Source organism: Pyrus communis, chromosome 3 (genome assembly GCF_041283825.1).
Source record: "Pyrus communis isolate YQ-2024b chromosome 3, ASM4128382v1, whole genome shotgun sequence".
In the NCBI taxonomy this organism is placed as follows: Eukaryota; Viridiplantae; Streptophyta; class Magnoliopsida; order Rosales; family Rosaceae; genus Pyrus; species Pyrus communis.
Window position 1 is genome coordinate 1,710,249 of NC_142567.1, and position 24,168 is coordinate 1,734,416.

The 24,168-nt window shown below is 37.3% G+C and overlaps 3 protein-coding genes, 1 long non-coding RNA gene and 1 pseudogene across 8 annotated transcripts; all 5 read right to left on the reverse strand.

Annotated features, from left to right (window-relative positions):
- Positions 1–3,219: 3,219 nt before the first annotated feature.
- On the reverse strand, positions 3,220–5,655 carry LOC137716006 (ADP-ribosylation factor-like protein 2). Of its 5 annotated transcripts, none has more exons than XM_068455394.2 (3): positions 5,511–5,655; positions 4,201–4,313; positions 3,220–4,129 (listed from the first exon to the last, which is right to left on the reverse strand). In XM_068455394.2, exon 3 carries the CDS (start codon positions 4,030–4,032, stop codon positions 3,475–3,477), a length of 558 nt encoding a protein of 185 aa, XP_068311495.1. In that variant the 5' UTR covers positions 4,033–4,129; positions 4,201–4,313; positions 5,511–5,655; the 3' UTR covers positions 3,220–3,474. The 5 variants fall into 5 exon arrangements, with proteins under 5 accessions (XP_068311495.1, XP_068311496.1, XP_068311494.1 ...); XM_068455395.2 differs by having other exon boundaries at positions 3,220–4,124; positions 5,507–5,645; XM_068455393.2 differs by having other exon boundaries at positions 5,507–5,645.
- Positions 5,656–6,062: 407 nt separating this feature from the next.
- On the reverse strand, positions 6,063–8,702 carry LOC137716423 (uncharacterized). Its single transcript, XM_068455879.2, has 3 exons — positions 8,242–8,702; positions 6,926–7,244; positions 6,063–6,835 (listed from the first exon to the last, which is right to left on the reverse strand). Exons 2-3 carry the CDS (start codon positions 7,241–7,243, stop codon positions 6,242–6,244), a joined length of 912 nt encoding a protein of 303 aa, XP_068311980.2. The 5' UTR covers position 7,244; positions 8,242–8,702; the 3' UTR covers positions 6,063–6,241.
- Positions 8,703–9,914: 1,212 nt separating this feature from the next.
- On the reverse strand, positions 9,915–10,696 carry LOC148697720 (uncharacterized; annotated as a pseudogene).
- Positions 10,697–14,661: 3,965 nt separating this feature from the next.
- Positions 14,662–18,162, reverse strand: LOC137715789 (E3 ubiquitin-protein ligase SP1). Its single transcript, XM_068455137.2, has 11 exons — positions 17,534–18,162; positions 17,355–17,407; positions 17,036–17,157; positions 16,825–16,920; positions 16,475–16,612; positions 16,329–16,394; positions 15,863–15,975; positions 15,597–15,707; positions 15,356–15,399; positions 15,163–15,271; positions 14,662–15,071 (listed from the first exon to the last, which is right to left on the reverse strand). The coding sequence occupies exons 1-11, from the start codon at positions 17,605–17,607 to the stop codon at positions 14,969–14,971; spliced, it is 1,029 nt and encodes a 342-aa protein (XP_068311238.1). The 5' UTR covers positions 17,608–18,162; the 3' UTR covers positions 14,662–14,968.
- Positions 18,163–20,781: 2,619 nt separating this feature from the next.
- Positions 20,782–21,300, reverse strand: LOC148697721 (uncharacterized). The gene is made up of 3 exons (XR_015960375.1): positions 21,161–21,300; positions 21,015–21,080; positions 20,782–20,897 (listed from the first exon to the last, which is right to left on the reverse strand). It is a non-coding gene; the product is annotated as an uncharacterized LOC148697721 (long non-coding RNA).
- Positions 21,301–24,168: the final 2,868 nt, after the last annotated feature.

A 24,168-nucleotide genomic window follows, 5' to 3' on the forward strand; every position in this document is an offset into this window, starting at 1 on the left:
CAGAAATACAAGCCAATATGTGCTGTGCTAGAGTAATTAAATAGGTATTATGTACGTAATAGATAATATTAACCTCGGATTAATATTATTTCTCAATCCAAATTCCAGTGCTGCTAACATCTTACCAGCTATATCTTCAGGTTACATGTCACATCCCGGCCCGGGGCGGATCACTTCCCGGGCCCGCTCCACCACCCTAGCACGATATTGTCCGCTTTGGGCTTACCATTCCCTCACGGTTTTGTTTTTGGGAACTCACGAGCAACTTCCCAGTGGGTCACCCATCATGAGATTGCTCTAGCCCCCTTCTCGCTTAACTTCGGAGTTCCTACGGAACCCGAAGCCAGTGAGCTCCCAAAAGGCCTCGTGCTAGGTAAGGATGAGAATATACATATAAGGATCACTCCCTTGGGCGATGTGGGATGTCACATTACACCAAACAAATTAAGTTAACAAAAATTAAAGAATTTGTTTTCTATTCAGCAAATTCATTGAGATCCCCTAATTATGAGGTTTTTTATTCAGCAATCTGCTAGTTCATCGTAAAAACTGCTATTCACACACTCATTTGTATCTTTTTTAGGTTCTTGTTAATTTTTTGCTATTGATATTAAATTTATTCGATCCGATAGCTGAAAATTGAAAAGTGTGTAAGAAGTAAAAATTAGTGTATGAATAACACTGCTCTGACCAACTTGACTACACACTCATCTGTATAAATTGAACTTTATTTAAATATTACTATTTTAGTGAATTTGATTTTCTTTACTTTTGATACACATTTTGAGATATTCTTAATTCACATATGCATGTTTGACCTGGCTCAGTAAGTGAGGGAACGCTTTTGAGGAAAACACAAATGCCATGCACATCAAGTATTTGCCAAAAGCATTATTAATTAATCATATATTTATTTATGAGCCAAGCTGGATGAAGATTTCAATTTGAAGCAAGCAATGCCTTTTCCCCCTTTCCACCGGGCAATACTCTTTCCCTTTCAAGTTAGAGCAAATACTCCATCATTACATTAAACATAATCAATAAGCTCAAAAGTATAATGTTATTGCAATTGCTTTTTATCGCAGTGGCAAAAAGCGATAATGCTTATGCACTCTAGTGCAGATTTGATCCCACCGATCATCCTCCCCTTAGCATTTAACAATTTAACCCACTAATGCTATCGTTTGTCAAAAAAATAAATACAACATTGTTTAGCCAAATAACCAAAAGTATTACCAAACTTATTAGCATAGGTCGGTGTTTAATTAGTGTTACCACACTAGTCAGGCTATTAGTTACCTTAATCACATTGTACACTGTCATTTACTCATTTTATGTTAATCCGATTCTTAATTAGCAGTTTTTATAGGAAAAAATTACAATATATTAGTGATGAAAATGATTACAACCTAAGGGAGAAAACTTGTTTCAAGTCATAGAAAATTAGGCGAGCTAAACTACACATCAGATCCTGGATTACAGATAACAAAGCAATCTACGTCTTCACCTGTTCTGAGCAATTGAAAAGTTCATACCCTACATAGAACGGCACCGTCGTTTGCCTAAATACTCGGACTGCTAATGTTTTAATAAAGAGTTAAACGTGAGGAAATTCTTATGTGTCACATATGTTATAATGGCAATTTGAGATGACTAATGGAAGGAAGGAGAGGGCATTGGAATGATATGACCCCAATTAGGTCAATTGTCTCCCCCTAAACATTAGGCATGACCAAAGAAGTCCTGAAAAGACAAGGATGTAGAAGGCCATGCTCATTCTATATGTTTTTGTAAATAGTTAAGGGTATGTATTATATATGTGTGTGTGTGTTATTAATTCTCAAATATGTAGATGGGGTGTATATATTGCTTAAAGAAGGATGGAGTGAATCTATCAGTGGATTATTACATCAAGTGATGGTGTGACAATTAAAAAAAATGATTCAGGTATATAAAGCACGATTATATATGTTTTTTTATAGAACGCTTTTACTCAGTAGCACTTTTGTCAGTAACACTGGTTTGATATGCAATCAAATAAGTGCTTTTACACCGTAAAAAAAAGCGCTTTAATAATAAATGAAGGTCATTATTTAACAAATAGAAAAGTATGGCATATGGAATATACAATGAGAAGTTTCTTACAGAAGGCGGCTTAGCTAGCTGTATAATGCACAACAGTCAACGAAATAATTCAAAATTAGGAAGCAGAAACGAGAGAAGAAAACAAGAAGTCGAATTAATTAATTAGTGAGTTGAATTTTGTAGGTGTAGGTGTCATCCAAGATTAAACAAAGGCAATGGAATAAGAAAGTATGGTCATGGTGTAACACCCTCTTACGCCGTCACGAAAGATATTCAAAAGCATGACAAATCCCAAATTCTAAATTAATCATAGCTTTATTTACATTATAGTATTGGTTTATATTATTATTATTGACGATGTTATTACTCGAAGTTATCAAAGAGTTTGAACTCGAGATAAATTGAGTTGAATAGAAGAAATAATGTCCTAACCAAAAGAACAATTCATCGCATAAATGACACATTTTATTCATAATACATTATTATAAAAGATATATTCATCAGTCGCATGCAATGTGACACTAATATTAAATAAGATGTACAAAAGATGAAACGAGTGTGCAGAAACCACTTGTAATTTCTCTAGTGAACCAAAGAATGGCAGCTCCATTTCATAGTAACCATCAGTCCATAAAGTTAGACGGGCCCAACTGGACCTACGCTCTTGCGTTTGGAAGAGATTTGTCGATGTATTTAGAACACAGGTCTACATCACATGTAAATATACAAGTAGAGAAAAAAAAAATTGCAAATATGTCACCGCTTGTGTAATTATATATGATGCATCAATCCATATTTCCGAAAGACTAAAAAAATCTCTACGCATTTAGAAGACTATAGAAGCTTCGTGCACTAAATGACAGATGGGGTCCACTACTGAAGCAACAAACAGAGTGGGCCAAATAGAAAAATCCAATTATGTTCTCGTAAATCATTGTTAAAGCCCATAAGAGCTTACCCAAGCGACCTTTCAGCGTCGTTGGAATATCCAGTTGGTCGGCTTGGTCATATTGACGTATTTTTCATCTCCACACTGCCAAACTATATAAATTAAGATATCGCTCAAGCGTTAAACGGTTAATAAGTTAATACGATGCTAATCACTCGTTTGAACTACTACACAGCATCGTCTCATTGACCAAAACACACACTGTCTCATAAAAACTCTTAGTGAGAAACAATCACAAACAGGCCAATACATCGACAACATAATATAAATGTAAACATAGCTTGTCTCGCGACATTCATTACAGCGCGGTCTTGCTGTTGCCTTCCGATCACTTCGAGATTCCGTTTGGGTTCTTCCGTTGCTAAAACAAATTGAAGAAACATATTCTGCCAATCCATGGATTGTGATCCCCATTACCTTCCAGTGACATAAAATTGGCACTAATCAAGAACATAGATCCGAGAGGCAATGTCTTGGACCAACCAATCGAATCCCTCAAGCAGTCCCTCACCGGTGAATGCACTGCAGCCGACAATTTGCCAGTGCCGAGTTTTATCCATAGCCTCCAAGTTCAAAACCTTGGCAATTTCTTCCGGAGTAAGGGCACCTTTTATGTCCTGCTTATTTGCTAGTATCAACAAGGATGATCCAGAAAGCCTCTCCTCCTTCAAAAGATTGTCGAGTTCCGCTTTGCAGTCTTCTAACCTTCTAAGATCTGAACTGTCAACTACCCATACCAGACCATCAGTTTGCTCGAAATAGTTTCTCCAGTACGATCTTATTGTTTTCTGGCCCCCGACATCCCATATATTGAGGGTATACTTTTGGTAAATGATGGTCTTGATGTTGAAGCCGAGTGTGGGACTGACAACACTGGTGTCCTCTCCATTAATTCTCAGCACAATGGTTGTCTTGCCGGAATTGTCAAGCCCAACCATGAGTATACGTATTTCTTTTTCCTTCCTTTTAATCTTTCGAATAATGCTGAGAAGCCCCATTTGTTCCAACCAAAAATCAGATTGAGCTTCTCCAAATAGACTTCGAGGTTCGATGCAAAAACCAATTGAGACTTCAATGAGGCTTTCAAAACCTGAGCTGTTAAATTAGGAAAAATTAAATTGACAAACAGAGCAAAAACAAAAAATTAGGAGGACAACAAAACTTACTTTAGTCGTCTGTCGGATGGTAGGCAGTGGTTGTCGGCTCAGTCCTGGTAGGAACGGGTGAAGTATGAAGTGCTTAGGGCCCGGCTAACGTGATTATTCTGTTTTACCGAAGACTGCACAAATATGAAATTTCCCTTATACAACAAGAAAACACTAGGAACTTCACGAGTGTGCTATTTACTGCAAAGCCCATTTGTGCTGAGAATATTTCATGAGGACTGTTGAACACATGCTTATGATCAGTTAGCTAAGAAAAACCTAAAAACATGTAGTTACTGCTCCGGTGCGGCCTATGAAGTAAACATAAAACATCATGCAGATAAACACCTATATACATGCTCACAGGAACAAGAGATGCATATATACTGGATTAGTAACAAAACTCAGTTTGAAATTCAGAAAGTCTAACGCAAAAAAACAAGATGCTGTCGCAAACATCGACTACAATCTAAAACAATTACTATACTAATTCCTATTTTAGCTGTGGAGGTTGAGCTGGCGATGGCATTACAAGGAAAAGAAAGGAAGCAAAAAGAACAATACATTTCGAAAATTCGCAGTCCACCGCAATGGTGCAACACGAATGATTCATCGGTCTCGAAAACACATGATATTCAGGACATGGCATAAGTTCTACGGGACTGCCAAAGGGTGGGAAACTAATGCAGAAGAGGTACATAAGCCTCATAAGAATATCACAACACACAATCTACACACAAGTTGTTCAGTTGAGATTAAAAAGCACAAAGTCTAAAACTTCATAACTAGTTCAATTAGGACTGCTAAAGTCCATGAAACACAAAATATATCACAACACAAAATCTAATTGCAAGTAGTTTGATTGATCAAGTTCAACCATACAACAACAACAACCAAGCTTTATCTCGCTGATGGGATCGGCTGTATCGGCTGTATGATCCTAGAACGATACTGCGCTCGGTTTTGCACCAGTCTTCCGATCAAGTTCAACCATACATAAAATTAATTATCTCAAAGTCTAAAACGTTAAAAGTATAATTTAAAATCAAACCAAACCCAAATGTAATCGTATCCTCACAAGAAGTTTAGAGAGAGAGAGAGAGAGAGAGATAACTAGAAGGTTGTGGTGAGTTGTTGGGGCTGAAATTCGAAAAGTGGGTTGGGGGAATCTGATGAAAATCAACGGTGGCCATCGATATCGGGTATATAAGGCGGAGATCAGAGCATCCGAGAGGGAGAGTGAGTGGTGCATTGGTCGCCATTGTTGCAGGTTTGATAGTTTCAGTTTCAAAGATTAAAGCTTTAACACGAGAGAGAGAGAGCTTACCCACCAGGGGAATTTCAGACTGACTCGGCGTCGGCGGTTCCCGGCGGATCTGATGGTGTGGGAAATAGACACACCGACTCTCTGTACGAGAATGCAAGCGTTTCGACGCGGAGCTGAGTCGATTCATACAAAATTGCACATTAGCCACACCAACTCTCTGTATAATTACATTCTGGTTCTCAAAAAATTGTACTGTTCAACACGGAGCCGAATCGATTCATCCAAAATTGCACATTAGCCACTCGCTCTCTATACAATTACATTTTGGTTCTCAAAAAATTGTACTATCACATTTTGGTTCTAATAAAAAGTTGCAGAAGAGGAGTGGAGGAGAGGGGTGAGTGTGTATTTAGTGATGCTAGAGAAAAATTAACTTAAATATTGGTATGTTTGGACCCTTATTTGCAAATTGCTTTCGGAAACGTCCTCGGGCCAATATGTTGTTTTATAGTATTTCTTTTCTTTTCTGCATAAATTTTTATATTCATCGATTTTCTTCTTGAACAATTATAAATAGCCAATTCTCATACCATCATGTTTACGCATTCTTTCTAAATTTTCCGTCCAAAAAAATCACATTGCCGTCATTAAATGTGAAGTTACATAAAATATGTTGAAACATGACCGGAAGAGAGAAATTGCCACTCATAAAGTTAAAACAAAAGTGGAAAGTATAAAAATTAGCACTTCTTATAGCACTTGTCCTAAAGAAAAATCTATATCATTACCAAAAACTTACTTTAGGCTATACAGCCACATTCTTTTCCTTGCATCAGACATCTTCATGAACATCCTCCTCCAATCCGAACTCGTAAACCTCTCACAAGCTCTAACATAGGCAGCGTCATCCAAATCCTCCATAGCCTCGAGTATTTCCATACAATCTTCAATCGAGGCCAATTCTCTAAAAGAGGATGAAAAATCGTTCTTCTTTCTGCATTCAACCTTTGGTAACGAAGATTCAGTCTCGGCATCTGGAGATACTGCACATACATCCACTCCATCACCTAGCTTGGCCGCCTTCGATGTCTTTGATTCCTTTCTTGTGCGGCAATAACCTGGGGGACTTAAAGGACGGCGCTTTTGGGTCTTGCTAGTACCTTCGTCTCCTTTATTTTTAGTATCTATGCCGCCTTCATTATCAGGGCTAGTGCGTGCCCCGGAGCTGGGAAACTCGGACTCTAAGCCTCTCTCGACATCAGAGTTTGGAGGAGATGCAGTGGATCCAGAATGCATTTGTCCAGTAGAAGGTATGTGGTTGAAGATCTCTCTGAGCACTTGATACTCCGGGCATCCCTTTCTACGAAAGCGACTAGCAAACTTGTTTTTCTGCATGTTTAGCACATGAGTTAGAGCTGCATAGCATATTACAAGACTGCAAAACAGTTCAGTTGTAAAATTTCACAAAATCATACATACCTTAAGGTAGGACTCCCAAACTTCTTCAGATGCATGTACCTTGTCGGTCTCAGGGTCCCAACACATCCCCGTATGAGCCACAAGCTTTGCAAACTCACGGTATATCTTGCGCAAGCGATTGTACTTTGCCTTCAATTTTTCACGTGTGTATCGTTTGCCAAATTTGATAAAAAATTCATCTTCTATTGCATCCCATGCATTCTTATCCACAGTTGAGCCTTTCAGCCTTTTTTTTCTCTCTTCATGCAACAAGTGAATAAAATGTTTCTCGACCGTCACTGGCCAACTGGCGACATCTTCATCTTGGTTTGAGCTCATCCTACAACAAATACAAATAACCAAATCTCAAATGTCAAAGAGAACAGAGTATTTACAAACAAAAAGTCCCCAAATATAAAATACGAACATGCCTCTAAATAACACAATCAGTAACTTTAATCAACCACTGAATCCGTAGGCAATTTAAAGTCTCATTCATTACACACAGACCACAGAATCTATATATGTTGAATGCACAACCGGCAACAATCTTTGGCTAACGATAAGCACACATAAATGCAACTTAGTTTTACGGTCAGAAAATTGGCTTCCCCAAACGAGTATGTAATATGATAGTCTATTTACTCTAGACGACCCTGCAAGGAATCCGAAAAGTAGTAAACTCCAGAGAATTGCACTAAATCTATGAACCATATTCCTTAGTAAATGAGAATCTCACTAAGTAATGAAACTATTAAACCATATTTTCACCAAAAATAGTTCAGTATCACACATGAAAATGTTGATTCACAGTATAATCATGTCAAAAAATGGGCTACAAGAGAGTCAAACGGATCAAATCAGAGCCAAAAGCATTATCTTCGGTCAGTAAATCGACAGCATTTTGCTCACTATTCACTAAAAAATTCACAAGTAGACCCTCGATAACATATTCACTTCGGAGAAAAACACTTCAAACTCAATAAGTTTCGAACCCAATTGAGCTCTTGAAGTATTTTTGTATAAGTTGTCGGGGTGTTTTAGTCGTCCCACAAGTAAAATTGGCCTCTAGGCTTTATGTCTAAGAGGAATTTTCACAAACACATTGTAAGCAACTAAAAAGCATTGCGTTTTATACACCTAAAAACAGAGAATTCATCTCAGAAAACAGGATACCCATTACGAATGAAGAAATTTATGCACAGATTTTCCATACGAACGAAGAAATTTCAGCAAACCCATTACGAAACCACAATAAATTTCACGAATTTCAGAGCACAAATTAAAACCCAGCAGACAATCGCTGAGAAAATCACAAAAAAGTAGAATAAAATTACCTTGGAGGAGGATGACCCAGGTAGCAGAGGAGAAGACAGATGAGAGAGAACTAGCTGAGAGCTGAGGGAGCAGCTAGCAGATGGCTCGCGTCGATCAGAAGCAGAAAAAACGGCTTCTGAAAATTCTTTGAAACGGAAACGGCTGTTTCTGAAAATGCGTTACGTGTTTTCAACCGCGGAAAACGTTTCCAGTCCGTTTCTCAAAATGAAAAACGCTTTTTGAGAAAGGTACCAAATTCGACCGGGCCTGTTTCCGATCCATCTTGGATCCAGTTTTTAAACTCAAAAACCATTTAGAATTGAAAGCTCAAGTGCCCAGGGCCTTGGCAAAATCCAATTTCTTGATACAAATTCTAAAATCGTTTCGAGTTTGAAAAACTCAATCCAAGATGTGTGTCAAACATGCACGGGATCTTTCTTTTTAGTTAAAGTTTTGCGAGTTTGTATTTTACTTGTTACTCGTTTTCAAACATATGTTCTATAAATTTAAAAGCAAAAATATCACTCTTAACATATAATTTTATCATTATTTGTATGTGTTAACGAATTTTATCTCTATTAAAGAGATAATATAAATGATAGTATAACTATCTAAAAAGTGTAGTATTAGACTCAGTTAGATCCAAAGCACGCGCCATCCTCTTTTTTAGGTCCTATTGCGCCGCCCTTGTTCCCCGTCCCAGGGTAGGATCTATTCAATAGATTTCTTTTGGCAAATCCCAATTCCCAAATTGGATTTAGAGATTTGGGTTTGGAATATTACATGTTGGTTTAGAAATTCAAGTAGAATTCTCATTTATAAACTTAGGCGAATAATACAGCTGCATTCCAATTGTTTAAGAGCATTCATCCCAACACTTAGAGGTTGGATTCCACCTCCTAGTATTGTTGCTAACTAAAATTAGTGACTAATACAAATAAATGCAAATGTAAGTGTGCAAATAAAAACAAACAAAAAAAATTCAATCCAATTGTAAGTTGCTTTGAAAGAATAAATAAAGAAATAAAAATGGGAAAAGTAAGATACGTTTATGTTGTGGTCTTGGTAACATAGTTTGCTTGAATCATGGTGGATGACACAGGAATCATTCTTTGTAAAAGTGGCAGTGACCATCTGGGTATAAGTCAAAAGAAAAAGAAAAACAAACAGAATAATCACTAATTAAAACCAAGTGATTAACAAGCAAAAAAATACATGAGAGTTTTATGCTTTTGTTGGAGAGATTTGTTAGTGTATTAAAAACATGACCGGTACACTAAGTATCATAGTACAAGTAGATAGACATTTAAAAAAACAAAAACATCCTCCCTACTTATATTATGATACTTAGTATATCAGGTCATGTTCCGAATACACTGAAGAAAAAAATCTCACTTTTGTGAGAGGTGCCCTACAGTCGACATGATTGGGGCATCTCTACACAAGTTTTTCTCATTTTTTCTAGTTTTACTTGGTGTTTTTATATGGTTTTGGATTCTTGTTAGACTTTTTCCCTCTAAAATTCTACCCTTTTTTTCTTTTCTTATATACAAATAATATTGAGAGGGGAAGAATCTAATGCAGGACTCGGGTGCAATATTAGCGAGTAAATACTTTTAATTATTTGAGCTACAAGCTTCGTCATCGGTTGCTAACTACAATTCATATTGCTAGCCAAAGCAAACGTGCGGAGTAATCAAACGGCAACTTATTGCAATCTTATTCAATGGCAAACAACACCAACTCAAGCATTAAATATGTAATCAAAGATGGATAAAGAGAGCAGAGAGAGAGGACAACTTAAACAAAGTAAGTTTATTAGGCATTAAAATTAAGAAAAATGCTAACATCAGCCGTGCTTAGGTCGTGAATTTAGCAAAATCCTTAAAGTAATGCATGCAGCATGCACACACAGAATTGGGAAATCACGACGTACTTCCCACCACCACCACCGCGACCACCCCATTAGTATTTCAATCAGAAAAACCCATCAAACCAAACGTTTAAACAACAGATTAATCCCCTACTCGCGCTTAAAAGAAGCATTCTTTCAACTACCAATATTCGATGGCGTCGATTTGAACTTCTTCTTCGTATCACGAATATACTTCGAAACTCTGTCGTTAATATCCAATCCTCCTTGATCTTCAATATTCCCAACTTGAGAGTTCTGTGCTTCATGCTTGCCCTCCTTAACTTGAGAGTTCTTTTTTTCAGATGTGATTGGAATCTGAATCACTACCGGTGCTGATTCAGCTGACTTCTTGGGTTGTGGTTGTGGAGCATCGCTGCTACTAGCATGGGAGGCAGCTTTAGGTTCTTGTGGAAAACGCACGGCTCGGCGAATTGCTCGATATGCAGGAGAAACTGTGATGGCGCTGAAGATTTTCTCACACACTCCCTTTGAATCTGATGCAGCAGAATTATTTCCATTCTTTTCCATCAAGTAATATGAATATGTGATCAAGTTGTGAAAACTGAGAGTGATTTTCTAAAGAACATAGAAGGGGGTATTTATATACATTCTATAAAGGAGTCATGGTTGGGGTAAGAATCCCAGATAGCTAGTCATTTTTCAGACATCTTTACCCTATTGCTCCGTCGTTTCTTATCTAAAGAGAAAAGTACTTCGTCAAAATTTGGGATCATATTCTCAATCACTTTAGGTACTCCTTTTTTAAGGGATCGAGTCTTGGCATAACGAAAAATTTGCTTATTTATGATCGAAAGGTCACAGGTTCGAGTCATGAAAACAGCCTCTTTACAAAGCAAAAGTAAGACTGCGTACGATAAACGTCTCTCCTCTCCGACCTTTGCAAAGAGGGGAGTCTTTTTGGCAACTTTTTTACTTTAGGCACCCTATATTATGAGGAAATTGGAATCTAAAAAGTACCACTATAACAAAGCATATGCATATAGCAAGCGACTAATGTATAAATTTATATCTGGTTCCCACGACAACTTTTGACAACTTAGTTTGAGATTCCGGAGAAATTCGTCACACCGCGTGCACTATCCTACATGTTATGATATGGTGGGCAACATGAATGATACTTTATGGACTGTGTCAGTGGTTTATGTGTTCAACCAAATTGAATTTGTAACATCGACGTAGTGATGTGATGGGGTCACCAAAAAATTATTAGACTATGAGAAGGAAATGTGACATCCGGAAACACGAACATCAGCGTATATATGAGAGCATATATACGGGATTGGATTCTATTTGAGTGTCAAAATATGATCAATAAAGAAACTAACCCTTTGTAACTACAGGAATCATACATTTTTCTACCTCGTGAGCCGTGAGTGATGACAAACCAGATCACGAATGAACTTAACACCAATTGTTGAAACAAAATTTACGAATACTTCAGGAATAAGTAATTTATTGAGAAGGACTTGTAAAGTTTGTAGTTTCGTTTATGTGAACGAACTTTCACTTCACATTTGACGTGTTATGTGGGGATAACATGGAATGAAAGGCTAGGATTGTAGGGTTATATTCGTTCCGTTTGTATTCCATCCAGATGTAAGAATCAAGTTCTACAAAGGAAGGAAAAACTACTTCCTTTTTCTTATCCTTTTCCCATAGGGTCAGCATGCTTATGTCATCTAACTTCTAGGAAAGTTTTACGTTTATGCTCTAAATGCTTTTTTTTTTAAAAATAATCGATAAGCATGTGATTTGAATTTGGGCCGTTAGATCTTTTTTTTACTGTTAGATTTGATTATATTCGATCTCAGCCGTTGGATTCAATAAATCCTGGAAGACATGCCCATGTGGGTGGGGTCTTGCTGGTGGTGCCCACACCATTTTCTGTGCTAAATCCTTTGGGGAATTTGACTTTTGTTTGGCTTTTAGCCCACACATTTAGCATGTGTTGGGTTTTTTTTGGGGGGGGGGGGTGGGGGCGGGCAGAATAAAACCTAAAAAATAGCATTTAGCTCAGCAGTGGGTTTGGTCTAATTGGTGGTTAAGTGATGCCAATGAAGACTAGCAGTCAACTAGACTTGTAGAAGGATCGGATTTGTATCCATAATCGATAAGCATTGGATTTGACCAAGGCCGGCCCTAAGAATTTGGGAGCCCTAGACGAGTCTTCAAAGTGAGGTCCTAGAGTTCTCTGACCTCCGACCTTTTGTACATTGATATGTATAAAAAAAAAAGAATTCCCTAAATACATGAAAAAATTTATTTCTACCTCAAATATGATTAAAAATTAAGATCAAAGAAGAAAGACAAACATTAATTGAATATTACACGTTGCAAATGTACTAATTAAACTTACATAATCTAATTTTTTAACCAATTCCTTTTCAATTGATAAAATAGTTAACCCATTCAATCTTTCTGGTGACATAGTTGATCGGAGAAAAGATTTAATCAACTTTAACTTTAGAAAAACTTCTTTATATAAATGCAACTGTAACTGGTATGGTTAACAAAATTTTATAAGCAACCCATGCATTTGGGAAACAACCATCCATTTGTCTCGTATATTTCAACAATTCCATTGCCCAATTTATTTTATTTGGTAAAGTTTCTCTCAAGATTCTTAGCTCTAGAACTAAGTATATTTATATGGGGTGAGTGAAAAGAAAAAGAAAAACAGAAAAAGAAAAAATTATGTGGAAAATTATATTATAGCCTATGATTTTATTTTGAATATTTTTATTAAATTTAAATTGTAAAAATTTAAATATATATTTTTTAAAAATGGGGGCCTAGGCGTACGCCTAATTCGGCTTCCCTCACAACTGGTCCTCAATTTGACTTGTTGATCTATCCGATAAGCATCAGATTCGAATTTAAATCAGATTATTATTGATTCTAATTTTTTAACAAACGATATTATATACACTAAAAGGGTGGAGGAGTAGACTAAATTATCGATTTTAATTTAAAAACTAAAAACGATTGAAATATCATTGGTAACTTCTTAATTTATTATAATTTTTTTTAGTGCATCGATATTTTTACACTAGGGGGAAGGGGAGTTCAGCTATGCCACACAATGGGCAACCGAATTTGATATCGAATTCGCCATCCACGAGATTCAAACCTAAGACCTCTCACTTTTAAGCGAAGAAGAATATCACCAGACCGTAGTATTGTGTATAATTAGAAATTTTCATGTTGTATCCTAAGAAAACAGTGTGTACATTATAAGTTCATAAAAATTTAAATTAATATTACACACAAGTATAATATTATAAAATGATATAATATTTTTTTAGGATTAAGTACCTAAAACTCCTAACCTTTTAGTGTCATTCCAAATTAGTTACAACATTTTTAAACATTCCAACGAAGTACCCAACTTATTGGAAATGTCTCATCCATTAAGCTCCAATTAAATTTTTGTTAAATAACTAGGGCTTGCTATGTCTCTAAAATCAATAGAAGGTTATGGAAGCATAGGGTTGTTGAAATGGTATAGATTGCCATGATGCAGCCATCACCTCCAAACCCAACGCTCCACCCTACAGCTCAAGCTACCAACATCAAGAAGGTCATGAGGTTGCTGAAATGGTATAGACTGCCAAGATGCGGCCCACCACCATTTTCACCGCCCACAAAGAATAACTGAAAGCTTTTCTAGCTGAAAAATCGGCGAATGAGGAAATCACCTGAGCAGAAATAAGCTCCTTGAAATCATATTTGAATTCTTAACCATCTTCTTTGTTAGAAGATTTTCCAATTTTCATTTTTGTTTTCCATTATTTGTGAATTTGTTTATTTGTTTTTATTTTTTCAACTTCATGTCTTTTTTGGAGTTATATCCATTATTATTGTAGTGTCTGAGTAAGCAAATAAGTAAGACGCATTGTTGGCACATGTACATTTAACGAAAAAAATTCAAAAAAAATACTTGAAATCGACTTCCTCCTTTGAATGATCACGGAATTAAACACATATAGCTCACTCTTAATAGCTTATGGGGCACTTGCTGGAAATGGAGACAAAGAAGAAGACGAAGAGAGTTCAAGCTCTATTTTTTAGTTCCAAGGATGCAGCAAACAAAAGACTTCTTATCCAGTTGAATCGTAATTGGATCATGGATTTAAAAGTTTCGATCCAAATCTTTTTAGTTATCAATATCCTTTTGTATCTACATCTCTATTCTCATCACATTTGAAAGACATAGATACAAGGGGATCATTTTGTTTCCCAACACTCCTTGTTAATTTTTATTCTCATCTCGTAGTTCGAGCATGAAAATTGTTCCACCAAAAATAAGAGAAAAATACGGTAATACTATTCACACATCCGATTTTACCTTCCACACCCTCCTTGTTATTTTTTTTTTTAATTATTATTCTCCTCAATTCATACCAAATATTAAGAGGAATGTATCGAAAGTTGAAAAGAGTGGACAGCATCACCCAAAAAATAAACACTACCAACCAAAAAAATAAAAAGGCAGACCGAAACCTGACAAGAGGAAAAGGCCATAACTTTTACGGATCACATCAATTTACAAGAATGTCTACCGCTTATATCATTTACAATTTTCAATACAAAGAGAAAGTTCAGTAATTGGATAGAAATCACCATGCCACTAAGATTTCCGGAAAGAAAAATATATAAAAACTGCAAATTTACTCATAAGCGAAAGTTTACAGGGGCATTGGCAGGTTTGCACCGGATAACAAAGTCTTCGTTTATTTGGAAGTGCTTCTCTGGATAGCACTTGTGCTTCTTCATCGAGTACTGCAGCTCAATACATTTGAAGCAGAACCTTAATGACGGAAAGTCTTCACAGCCTGATCAATTCGTCTCCGGCAGAGAGGGCAACTGGTCAGGTGTAAGGAGCAAGTTGTACAACAGCACATATGACCGCACCTGATAAAATAAATGAATCAGTGATGTGCTAAATTCGTAAGGCGATGAATTAGACTGCTAATGTATCATACACTGAAAAGGCAGTTCTTACGGGACAAAAACCGCATTGTACTCCTGCTCAAGGCATATCACACATAAATTTGGCATCATACGGTCTCTCTTGCTTCCATCTGATGCATTATCATCTTTTTCGTTTGAACCTGGGAGAAAAACGTAAAGCCTTTTAGTACATTTTCGAGCGCATATTGCAAATAATATTGTAATGAGGTCTCTCAGCAGTATACCTTCACTATCTTCCCCAGATCTTTTAGCAGCTGCAGCAAGAACCCTGCATGCACATGAATTTCATTATCCATTTGTCTCAGATAGACAGAAGAAACAACGGAAAAAAAAAAATATATATATATATATATATATATATATATAAAGCCAACATCAAAACATGCTCTGTTTTCTTTAATTAATCATACAAGCAGCGACCTTCACTTGCAAGTTCCAAATGAACAGACAAACTTGGCTACATACCTTTTCTGCAATTCCCTACGCCGCTTTCTCTCCATGATGTATTGGATAGAATGCTTAGCAACCAAATAAACACCAAACACAGTCAAACCCATGGATGCATATTTGTACCACCTGAAAAAAGACATCTATATTAATTAGACAACAGAAAAAACACACCATTAAAGCAAATGAGCAGTGCATGAGTGCAAAAACACCAGCCCATGGACCTACACATGCACACAAAATGTTAATATACACTATGGCATTCCTATTAAGTTATAAACAACCTTGCCCATTTTCCAAGGTTTGCAATAAGCTGATCAATGGTCTTGGGAGAGACATAAAATGGCCCTTTCTGAGGTCGTTGAATCCGAATTGTACCAATGTCATCTTTGACAGCCTGACACATATCAAGCAATAAGAAAAAGCATCAAATGAGTGTGTACATCATAACATTGCAATGCACAAATATTCCAATCAAATAACATCCTGAAAATTAAATGCTAATTATGAAACTACAGCTTCAGGCCGTTTTACAAGAATGCAAGTTCTTCTATGGGACACGGATCATTTTTGGAACAAGGATCATCCAACTCAAGTACATTTTGAGACCATACTAAACTAATCACGTTTGTGTAACCAGTAATTGTATAACGTATATATTATCGGAATATTACTTTCTATATTTTAGATTTTAGTCTATTTGAGTATTTGTAATAAACAGGATACAGTATCATATTAAACTAGACATACCTCACCAACAACACTCATAGAAGTACCGGTTGGAAGTACCCTCTCAATTCGTTTGACTCCAAGCATCTGAGACAAAGTAGCCATTGTATTAGTTAAACTATTGAAGTTTTCCAGATACAATACAACAATTACTAAACTAAGCAAACCTTGAGGCCTTGGAGATAATCTAATGTCCCACGTACGAGGGATCGTCCTGACTCTTCAAATACCTCACTTGCAACCGGCAATAGAAATCCTGTGGCAGCTCGAGCTCCCACCACAAACACGCGACCAGTTCCATCATCCTGATATAAAGAATCCAGGAACCACCATCATATCGAGTTAGTGAACTTTCAAATCCAACAAACAACAACAACAAAGCCTTATCCCAGGAAGTGGAGTTGGCCAACTTTCAGCTCCAAGTGAACCAAAAATATATTTACTCAATAAGCACGGGACTGGACATGTAGGGAGAGGAAAAGCTAGGGAAAGAGAGAGAGAGAGTACAAATTCTCACCAAGTACCAGGGGACTTCTTTACTCATTGAAAGCATCACAGCAGAATCCTGTATCCATGAGCCAGCATCATTGTGTTTCAGAAAATGCTGTTCTGCCTGAAGAAGATCAACAACATAGTTAATTACCAATCACACGTAAGAAAACGAAACACCACCACACCACCAATGAAAGCATCAAAATATGTTCTTTAGAGTTATAACATTTGTGTACCGTTTCCTCCACAACTACGCCTCTTAGACCAGTGAACTCACAGTTGATGGGGGTTTCAGAGCTAACTCTCCCTGAGACCGCAACTACCAATGGCAATACACATTCGGAATCCAACAATTTTGCTGAAAAGTGAAGGAACACAAGAACTCTAATTCAGGGAACAAATCCAGGCAGACTAACAGCATCACCCGAAAAATAAAAGTAAGTAAATCTTTTTCCAGAAGATGGACCACATGAAAATATATTTGATTCAAACAAGGCACCAAAACAAAAAATTGAAGCAAAAACTAATCTTTCGCTTTCGAAAAAAGGCGCATACCCAATTCCTTCAACTGATTAATTCGAGTGGTGGATTTAAGAATCTCTGCATCCCTGTGTAATCACAAAAGACCAAATTTCAAATTACCAACAAAAAAAAAGGTGATTCACGATTGAAAAATGTGTAATTTGATCATCATTAAAGCCGATTCGATTTCGAAAAACGGAGCATATACTGACCTGCCACTGCTCCTGCCAAGAAGGTAAAGAGCAACTCCACTCAGACAACAACTCAATCCACCCCAAGGTAGCATTTTTAACCGCCGCAAAGATCGATATCCTAATTCCAAACCCTTGCGCTATTGCTCTCCGCCATTGTTACGCCAATACCGGAGGCGTCAGAGCTCAAAAACCGGACCCAGACAGAAATCATACACGAAAGACTGATCTTTTAAGGCGAATTTGATGGAAAGATATCGAAACGAATTGAAATTAGGGATTTTGGCAGAGAGAAAGGGGAAAGAGAGGAGGGAGATTCTAGGAAAATAGGAAGTCGCAGAGAAAAGGTTGTCGAAATTTTCTGTTCGTTTTCCAGGAAAGTTGAAAAGGAAGGAAATTGGGAAGGGGGATTTTGGGGGGAGGAGGGGGGGGGGGGGGTGGGGGACGGAATCGGATACGAGGAGTGTTGGAAAGGGCGGGGGAAGTGGAGGGAGAAGAGTGTGTGGAGGGAGGGAGGGAGAGAGAGCGGGTGACGAGTTTTCGGTTTGGGGATAGGAACTGCGTGCAAAGAGAGGAGTAAATGGTCGGTCCCACGTCAGTTAATTTTAGTTGGTGCCTACGACATTATTCAGTTGAGATACCGCTACATTGAGCGTCCTCTTTAGATGTAAGTCGTTACTACTGCATCTGTAACCTCAAACGATATTTTAGTGTGCAGAGTCTAGCATATTAAGTGTAATAATACAATTAGTTAAAAGTAATTTTTTTAATTAATTGTATTATGACATTCAATGTACTAGACCGTGTTTCAAGCATACTGAAAAGTTTTTTTCTTCAATAGTTGCGTGAAAAGATGATTTGTGTTGCTATATTTTCTTGTTTTTTCGAAAAAAAACAATATTATCTAAACTAAGGAGGGCACTGGCAGATCCATTTAGAGACCCAGGGGGTCCTGGGACCTTTCGGAAATCCGAAAAAACACTTGTGATCGACCTTCGAGACCCTCCAACAATTTGGGCAAGTGCAGTGGAGAGGCTTGTTGCCTTTATGGATGTGTAGACAACAATGCTTATAAAGAAGAAGAAGAAGAGATTTTTAATTTTTGTTTTAAAGGACCTAACCAAAACGACAACGTTTTTGAGTAAGTCATTAGAAAAAATTTAAAAACTAAAATATCTCTGTTTTCTCTACAGAGATCAAGAATCTCTATCTTTTCCAGTATCCCCAAATTATATTTAAAAACTCCTAACCCCAATTGTCGTAACCTTCCAACTTTAAACCCAAGTTACCTTATCCCCCACCACTATTTACGTTCCACTGCCTTTAGCTACCTAATTTTATTTCTTCCAATTTCATGTAAGTTTTTAAATCCGAAACTCTAGTCCCAACTCCCAATTAATAATATATATGTTACATTAACAAATTTTATCTTTGTTGAGTCATTAATTGTGTTATGTTGCGGACGAAAATTTGTTGGTTTTATTACCTTTGAGATTAATCTTGATTTATTCAATGAACAAAATTCAATAGAAAATAGCGATATAGAACCAAATTAGTCTAATATTTTTTTTTTTTGAACTTTTATCTTGGGACCCCCCTGATCTTGAAATCATGGATCCGCCACTAGAGGTGGGGAAGTGGGCTAAGCCTCACAATGGGCTAGCAATAATGTGGTTCAAATTCGCATTTGACGAGAATCGAACCTAAAACCTCTCAATTACAAGTGAAAATGAATCCCATTAAACCTTAATACTAAATAACTATGGCTGCCCGATCATAGATTTACAAGTTCAAGTTGGGTTTAAGCCGAACCATTTCGAGTCCAGACTATTTTCATCAAGACTAGGTTTTTGGTCCAAAACTCGAACACGGCCTCGTTTCTATCAATTTTAGTCGCCTAATTTTTGTTCCCGTGTCAAATAATAATGATGCATATCATAATTTATTTTAATCTTAACTCATTACCTATCCTCCTAAGTCTCATTATAATACAGTTTGAGTTTGACTGGAGCATGCTCGGCTCCTTCTTGGAGCCTTTTTAAACTACATAAAAATGTAAAGGTAAAAAAGTTTGTGGTCACAATACTTTTGCTTGAGCTGAAAAACTGAGCATACAACATTGGAAGGATAAAAACCCTTAAGAGCGAGAGGTTTTTTAGTGAGCAGAGAACACGGTCCAGTATATATGTGTCATAACAAATGGTTGGATACTTCAAAAAAACAATTTCAACTGCTTGTATTATGACATTTGAAGTACCAAACTATGTTTCTGACAAACCATAAATTTTCCTTTTAACAACAATGATGATGAAAAGGGATGGTTAACATCACGGAAGTGAAACATCATATACAAAAACTGTTACGGTTAGTAATTATGTACACGATTTCTGACCGTTAATGTGTGAGTTACAAGTTAATAACATTGTTCCACCCACAAAAGCAAAAGGCATTCTAAAGCAAACAAGTTTCAAGACAGAACGATTAAGAATCCTTTAGGCCTTCAGTATCCTTATACAAGATATGACCCAATCTGGGAGACTTCTTCATCAACTGGAGCAGCTAAAAACATCTGAAGCCAAATCTGACGGGGTGAAAGTCTACTTCACCACCTGCACAAATTCGATTATGTATCAGTGTATCGAATGGCAAAAAAAAACATAAATCGGTTCCATCTGATACGTCCACGGCATTTTTGCTTAAATTTTGAAGAAGAAAAGTGAAGCCTTTAGTACAACTGCGAGCAATGCATAAACTGCGCGAATAACATCGAATGTATTAGGGGCGGTTGGACACTCCAAAACCTACCTTCATCATCTTCCCCAGAGTTTTTAGTAGCTGCAGCAACATCCCTGCACAAGCAGGGTAAGAATTTCGCTGTCCATTCATGGGTATCAACAGACAAATGAAACACTGGAAGTAACATATTTTCATGATCTGTGACAACTTTGGAATATACGCGACAACTTGGGGCGAAACTTACCTTTTTTGTGATTCTTCTTTATCTCTTCTGTACCTTCTCCGCAATACTTGACGACGCCTTAGTTCCCTCTTGACATATACGGCAACTTCAACACCAATAAAAGCGAGACCAATCACAATCAAACCGAAAGATAAATATTTTATAATCCTGGCAAAGACAATTTATGTTAATTAGCATTTGGAGAAAGCACACACGAAGATGTACAACAGCAGACGCACAGTGCGTGCACGCACAGACACACTAGCAAACACATGCTTGTATGCATTCAAGGATTGTTTTTATACACAAACTTGCGCCAGTCCTCTCGTCTTCAACAAGGGAACCAACGGTGGTGTTGCGAGAGACATAAAATGGCCCTTCGCTCGGTGCCTGAATCTCAATGTTACCGGTGCTATCTCTGACAGCCTGAACGATAATTTAAAACGTCAAGAGACAGAATGTATAATCAACAAAAGCTCCATCAAAGATTTTCCTGCGACAAAATGGCCCTTCGCGTGGTGCCTGTATCCGCATATTACATACCTCACCAATGACATTCAGATGAGTACCAACGGGAAGTACCAGTTCCGTTCGTACGACTCCAAGGATCTAAAGACAAACCAGCAATCATATTACTTGAACTGCAAGGAAGATTTTTTCAGATATAAAGATTACTGCAGAAAACAAACCTTGAGGGCTTTGGGATCATCTTTTGACGCGCAATCGTAACATCTTTTTGCTGCTTCAAATACTGAACTTGAAGCCGGAAATGTAAGGCCCGAGGCATCTTGTGCTCCTCTTACATTCACACGAAAAGTTCCCTCGTCCTAATATACAAAATCAAGGAACATAAATAAACAGAAGTGCGTAGGCAGAGAAAAGGGATATGCGGAAAATATTTGTTAAACGTTATATATTCGAAAAGCAAGTTATATTTACTTAATCAAGCACAAAAATTAACCCCACAAATTCAAATCCTCACCAAATACCAGGGGGCTTGTTTATTTGTGTAGCACATTAGAGCAGACTTCTGTAACCAATAACCCTTTCCAGTTCGTTCCATAAATTTTTGTACTACCTACGAAGATATCAACAATTGGATAAAAATAAAAAATAAAAAAAAAAGGATATCAACAAGATTGTTAATTACCAGTTCACACAAGAATAAGAACAAAATAAACGAAATCACCACTTAAAAAAATCCTCCTTAATAATAATAAATTGTGTGATTTTTCAGTTTGTTCCCACACGGAGCAGAACACCACATGTCATTATATAATTAGAGAGATATTTAAAAAAGAAAATTTCTTCTTACTGTATAATAACATGTGATGTATTATCCCGTATTTCGAGCACCTTGAAAAATCTCTACACTCGAGAGAACAATGTAATAGTTGGACGATGTGTAAGGGCGTTCGCACTGAAGAAACACCATAATTTGCGTACCTTTTAAGCCGCAATTACACCTCGTAGGCCTTTGAGATCCTTAGACTCGCACTCCAGGGGGGTTTCCGAGCAAATCCACTCCGAAATTGCAACCACCGTGGATGATGATTTACCGTTATCCAACAATTCATCTGGAAAGTGTAACAGGATAAGGATTCAAGATGTAAGAACTTATTTATTCAGGAACACAAATTCAAGCAGATTAACGAACTTGGCAAATCAATTGATCATTTCCCAGCAAATTAAGATTTTCTACACATAAAGGGTGACCTCATGCCAATAAGGCTACCCACTTTGCGAGGGTTGGAAAGAAATGTCTATCGTATGCAATTTTATTCTACTTTGCAAAAAGAGGTTGTTTCTATGAGTCGAACCCATGATCTTTCGATCACAAAGGAGCAACATTCTCATTGTGCCAAGGTTTGCCCTCTAAGATTTTCTACACATACGGAAAAAAATAAACAATCTTTGAGAAAAAAGGCAACATACCCAATTTCTTCAATTGAGCAATCTGAGGGATTGATTGAAGAGCGTTTGCGTTTCTGTAATTTCACAAAACACCAAACAAGTAAAACTTCCGAGAAACTCGATTTATATAACAAGGGTTTAGAGTTAAGAACTTGAGAATGTGTAATTAATTGTTACCAAGATGTGCTTAACATAAAATTTGTTGAAAGGAAAATATTCAACTTGAATCTAGACTAAACTATTGAGAGATGGAGGAGCATATGGAGAGCAAATCCGCTCTAACCAATACGACTATGCCCACATCTGAATATAAAGTTGTTGACCCTAAAAATTACAAAGTCTACGTGGCGCGCAGGTCGATTAACTTATAAGCTAACTACGTCCTTCGGTTGAATGTGGGGCATGCCAACTCATCGGCCGAGCTCGGCCGAGGAGTAAAATTTGTTGATGTTGTGTTGAGTGCGCTGCTGACTTCTTGATCTTGCGATTGCAGCCGAGGAAGGAACAAATCTCGGCCTTTGGATTCTCGTGCCTGAAGACAAGACTGTTAGTTATGCGAAGTTCAATATCAAATTCGGCTCTCAGGGTGCCGAATGTAGTAACTTGGTAACACCTTACTTCGCCGAGAAGGCTAATGAGATGACATCTGCCAATAAGGATTCGAAAATCCTTCTCGACCGAGACTTGGATAGATAACTAGTCGGCCTCGCAGTGTTGTTTATCCAAACTGAACGTGCTTCGAGAACGGCTGATTCTACGACAATAGTGTTGTTTATCCAAACTGAAGATGTTTGCCGGTTGCCTTCACAATGTTGTTTATCCAAACTAAAGATGTGTCGGCGGGAAAAAGAAAATAAAAAATCTCAAGATGTTTGAGAGGTTTTGTGCAGGGCAGTTGTGTGTTGAATTGGAGATTTTTTTCCCGTTGTCATTGCATCTGTATTTATAGGATTGAAGTACTTACTCTGCACGGACTGGACTTGTAGAATTTGATTTCAACTCAAACTTGTTTAGCCAAAACTTCAGTCAAAGACTTCTCAAGATACGCGAGAGCCTATCCTTTAGCCGTCATCATCATCTGACTCTAACCATTATTCAAAAAACAAAAACATTTGTTTTTTCCTTCCTTATCCTTTGCATCCCTCAAAAGAAACCATGCCCTCAGACTATTTCCTAGTTCAGCTAGGAAATCGTGCCCTCACATCAATGTTTTCCTTCTTTATTTCCACCATGTCGATCCAGGTGGCGCTTATGCATGCAAAGTTACATGGGATAAAATCCCAACAAGCACATTCACGTGGCCACATCCAAAAGCATATACCATTTGGCGCTATATTTATCTGATGCCGTATATCCCAATATTCCAAACGTTGAAATCAATTGGGATATAGATAACTATGAGGTTTAAATAATTTAATATATTATTAAGAGATAATATCATGATTAAAATCACAATATTATTTCTCAATAATAATTGAAAATCATTTCAACCATCCTGTCCTTCAACGGCACTTGATTACTCGGGCTGATAGTGTAAAATCAGGTCCAAACATTGCCCCCCAGTTTCCTTGATCTTAGGCCCGCAAGCCGAATGGTTAAGGAAATTAGCACAGTCGAATAACCCCCGCTATCGTCAAAAAATGAAGTGACTCGGCGAAGCAGATGACTCTTGTTCGAAGAAACCCCAGTTTAGTTGAAAACTGATGGGTACCACTTGTTTTCAGCAGCCCATTTGTGATGGCAGAGAAGCTGCAATGGAGAGCAGAAAATGAGACAGCTATCA

What these genes read in the sequence shown, in the direction of transcription:
- LOC137716006 (XM_068455394.2), bottom strand. Translation starts at nt 4,032, where the DNA reads ATGGGGCTTCTCAGCATTATTCGAAAGATTAAAAGGAAGGAAAAAGAA.
- LOC137716423 (XM_068455879.2), bottom strand. Translation starts at nt 7,243, where the DNA reads ATGAGCTCAAACCAAGATGAAGATGTCGCCAGTTGGCCAGTGACGGTC. An exon ending in TTTGGGAGTCCTACCTTAAG is followed by an intron (nt 6,836 to 6,925) that starts GTATGTATGATT and finishes CTAAACATGCAG; the next exon opens with AAAAACAAGTTTGCTAGTCG.
- LOC137715789 (XM_068455137.2), bottom strand. Translation starts at nt 17,607, where the DNA reads ATGCTACCTTGGGGTGGATTGAGTTGTTGTCTGAGTGGAGTTGCTCTT. An exon ending in ATTATCTCCAAGGCCTCAAG is followed by an intron (nt 16,395 to 16,474) that starts GTTTGCTTAGTT and finishes ACTTTGTCTCAG; the next exon opens with ATGCTTGGAGTCAAACGAAT. An exon ending in CGTAGGGAATTGCAGAAAAG is followed by an intron (nt 15,400 to 15,596) that starts GTATGTAGCCAA and finishes ATGTGCATGCAG; the next exon opens with GGTTCTTGCTGCAGCTGCTA.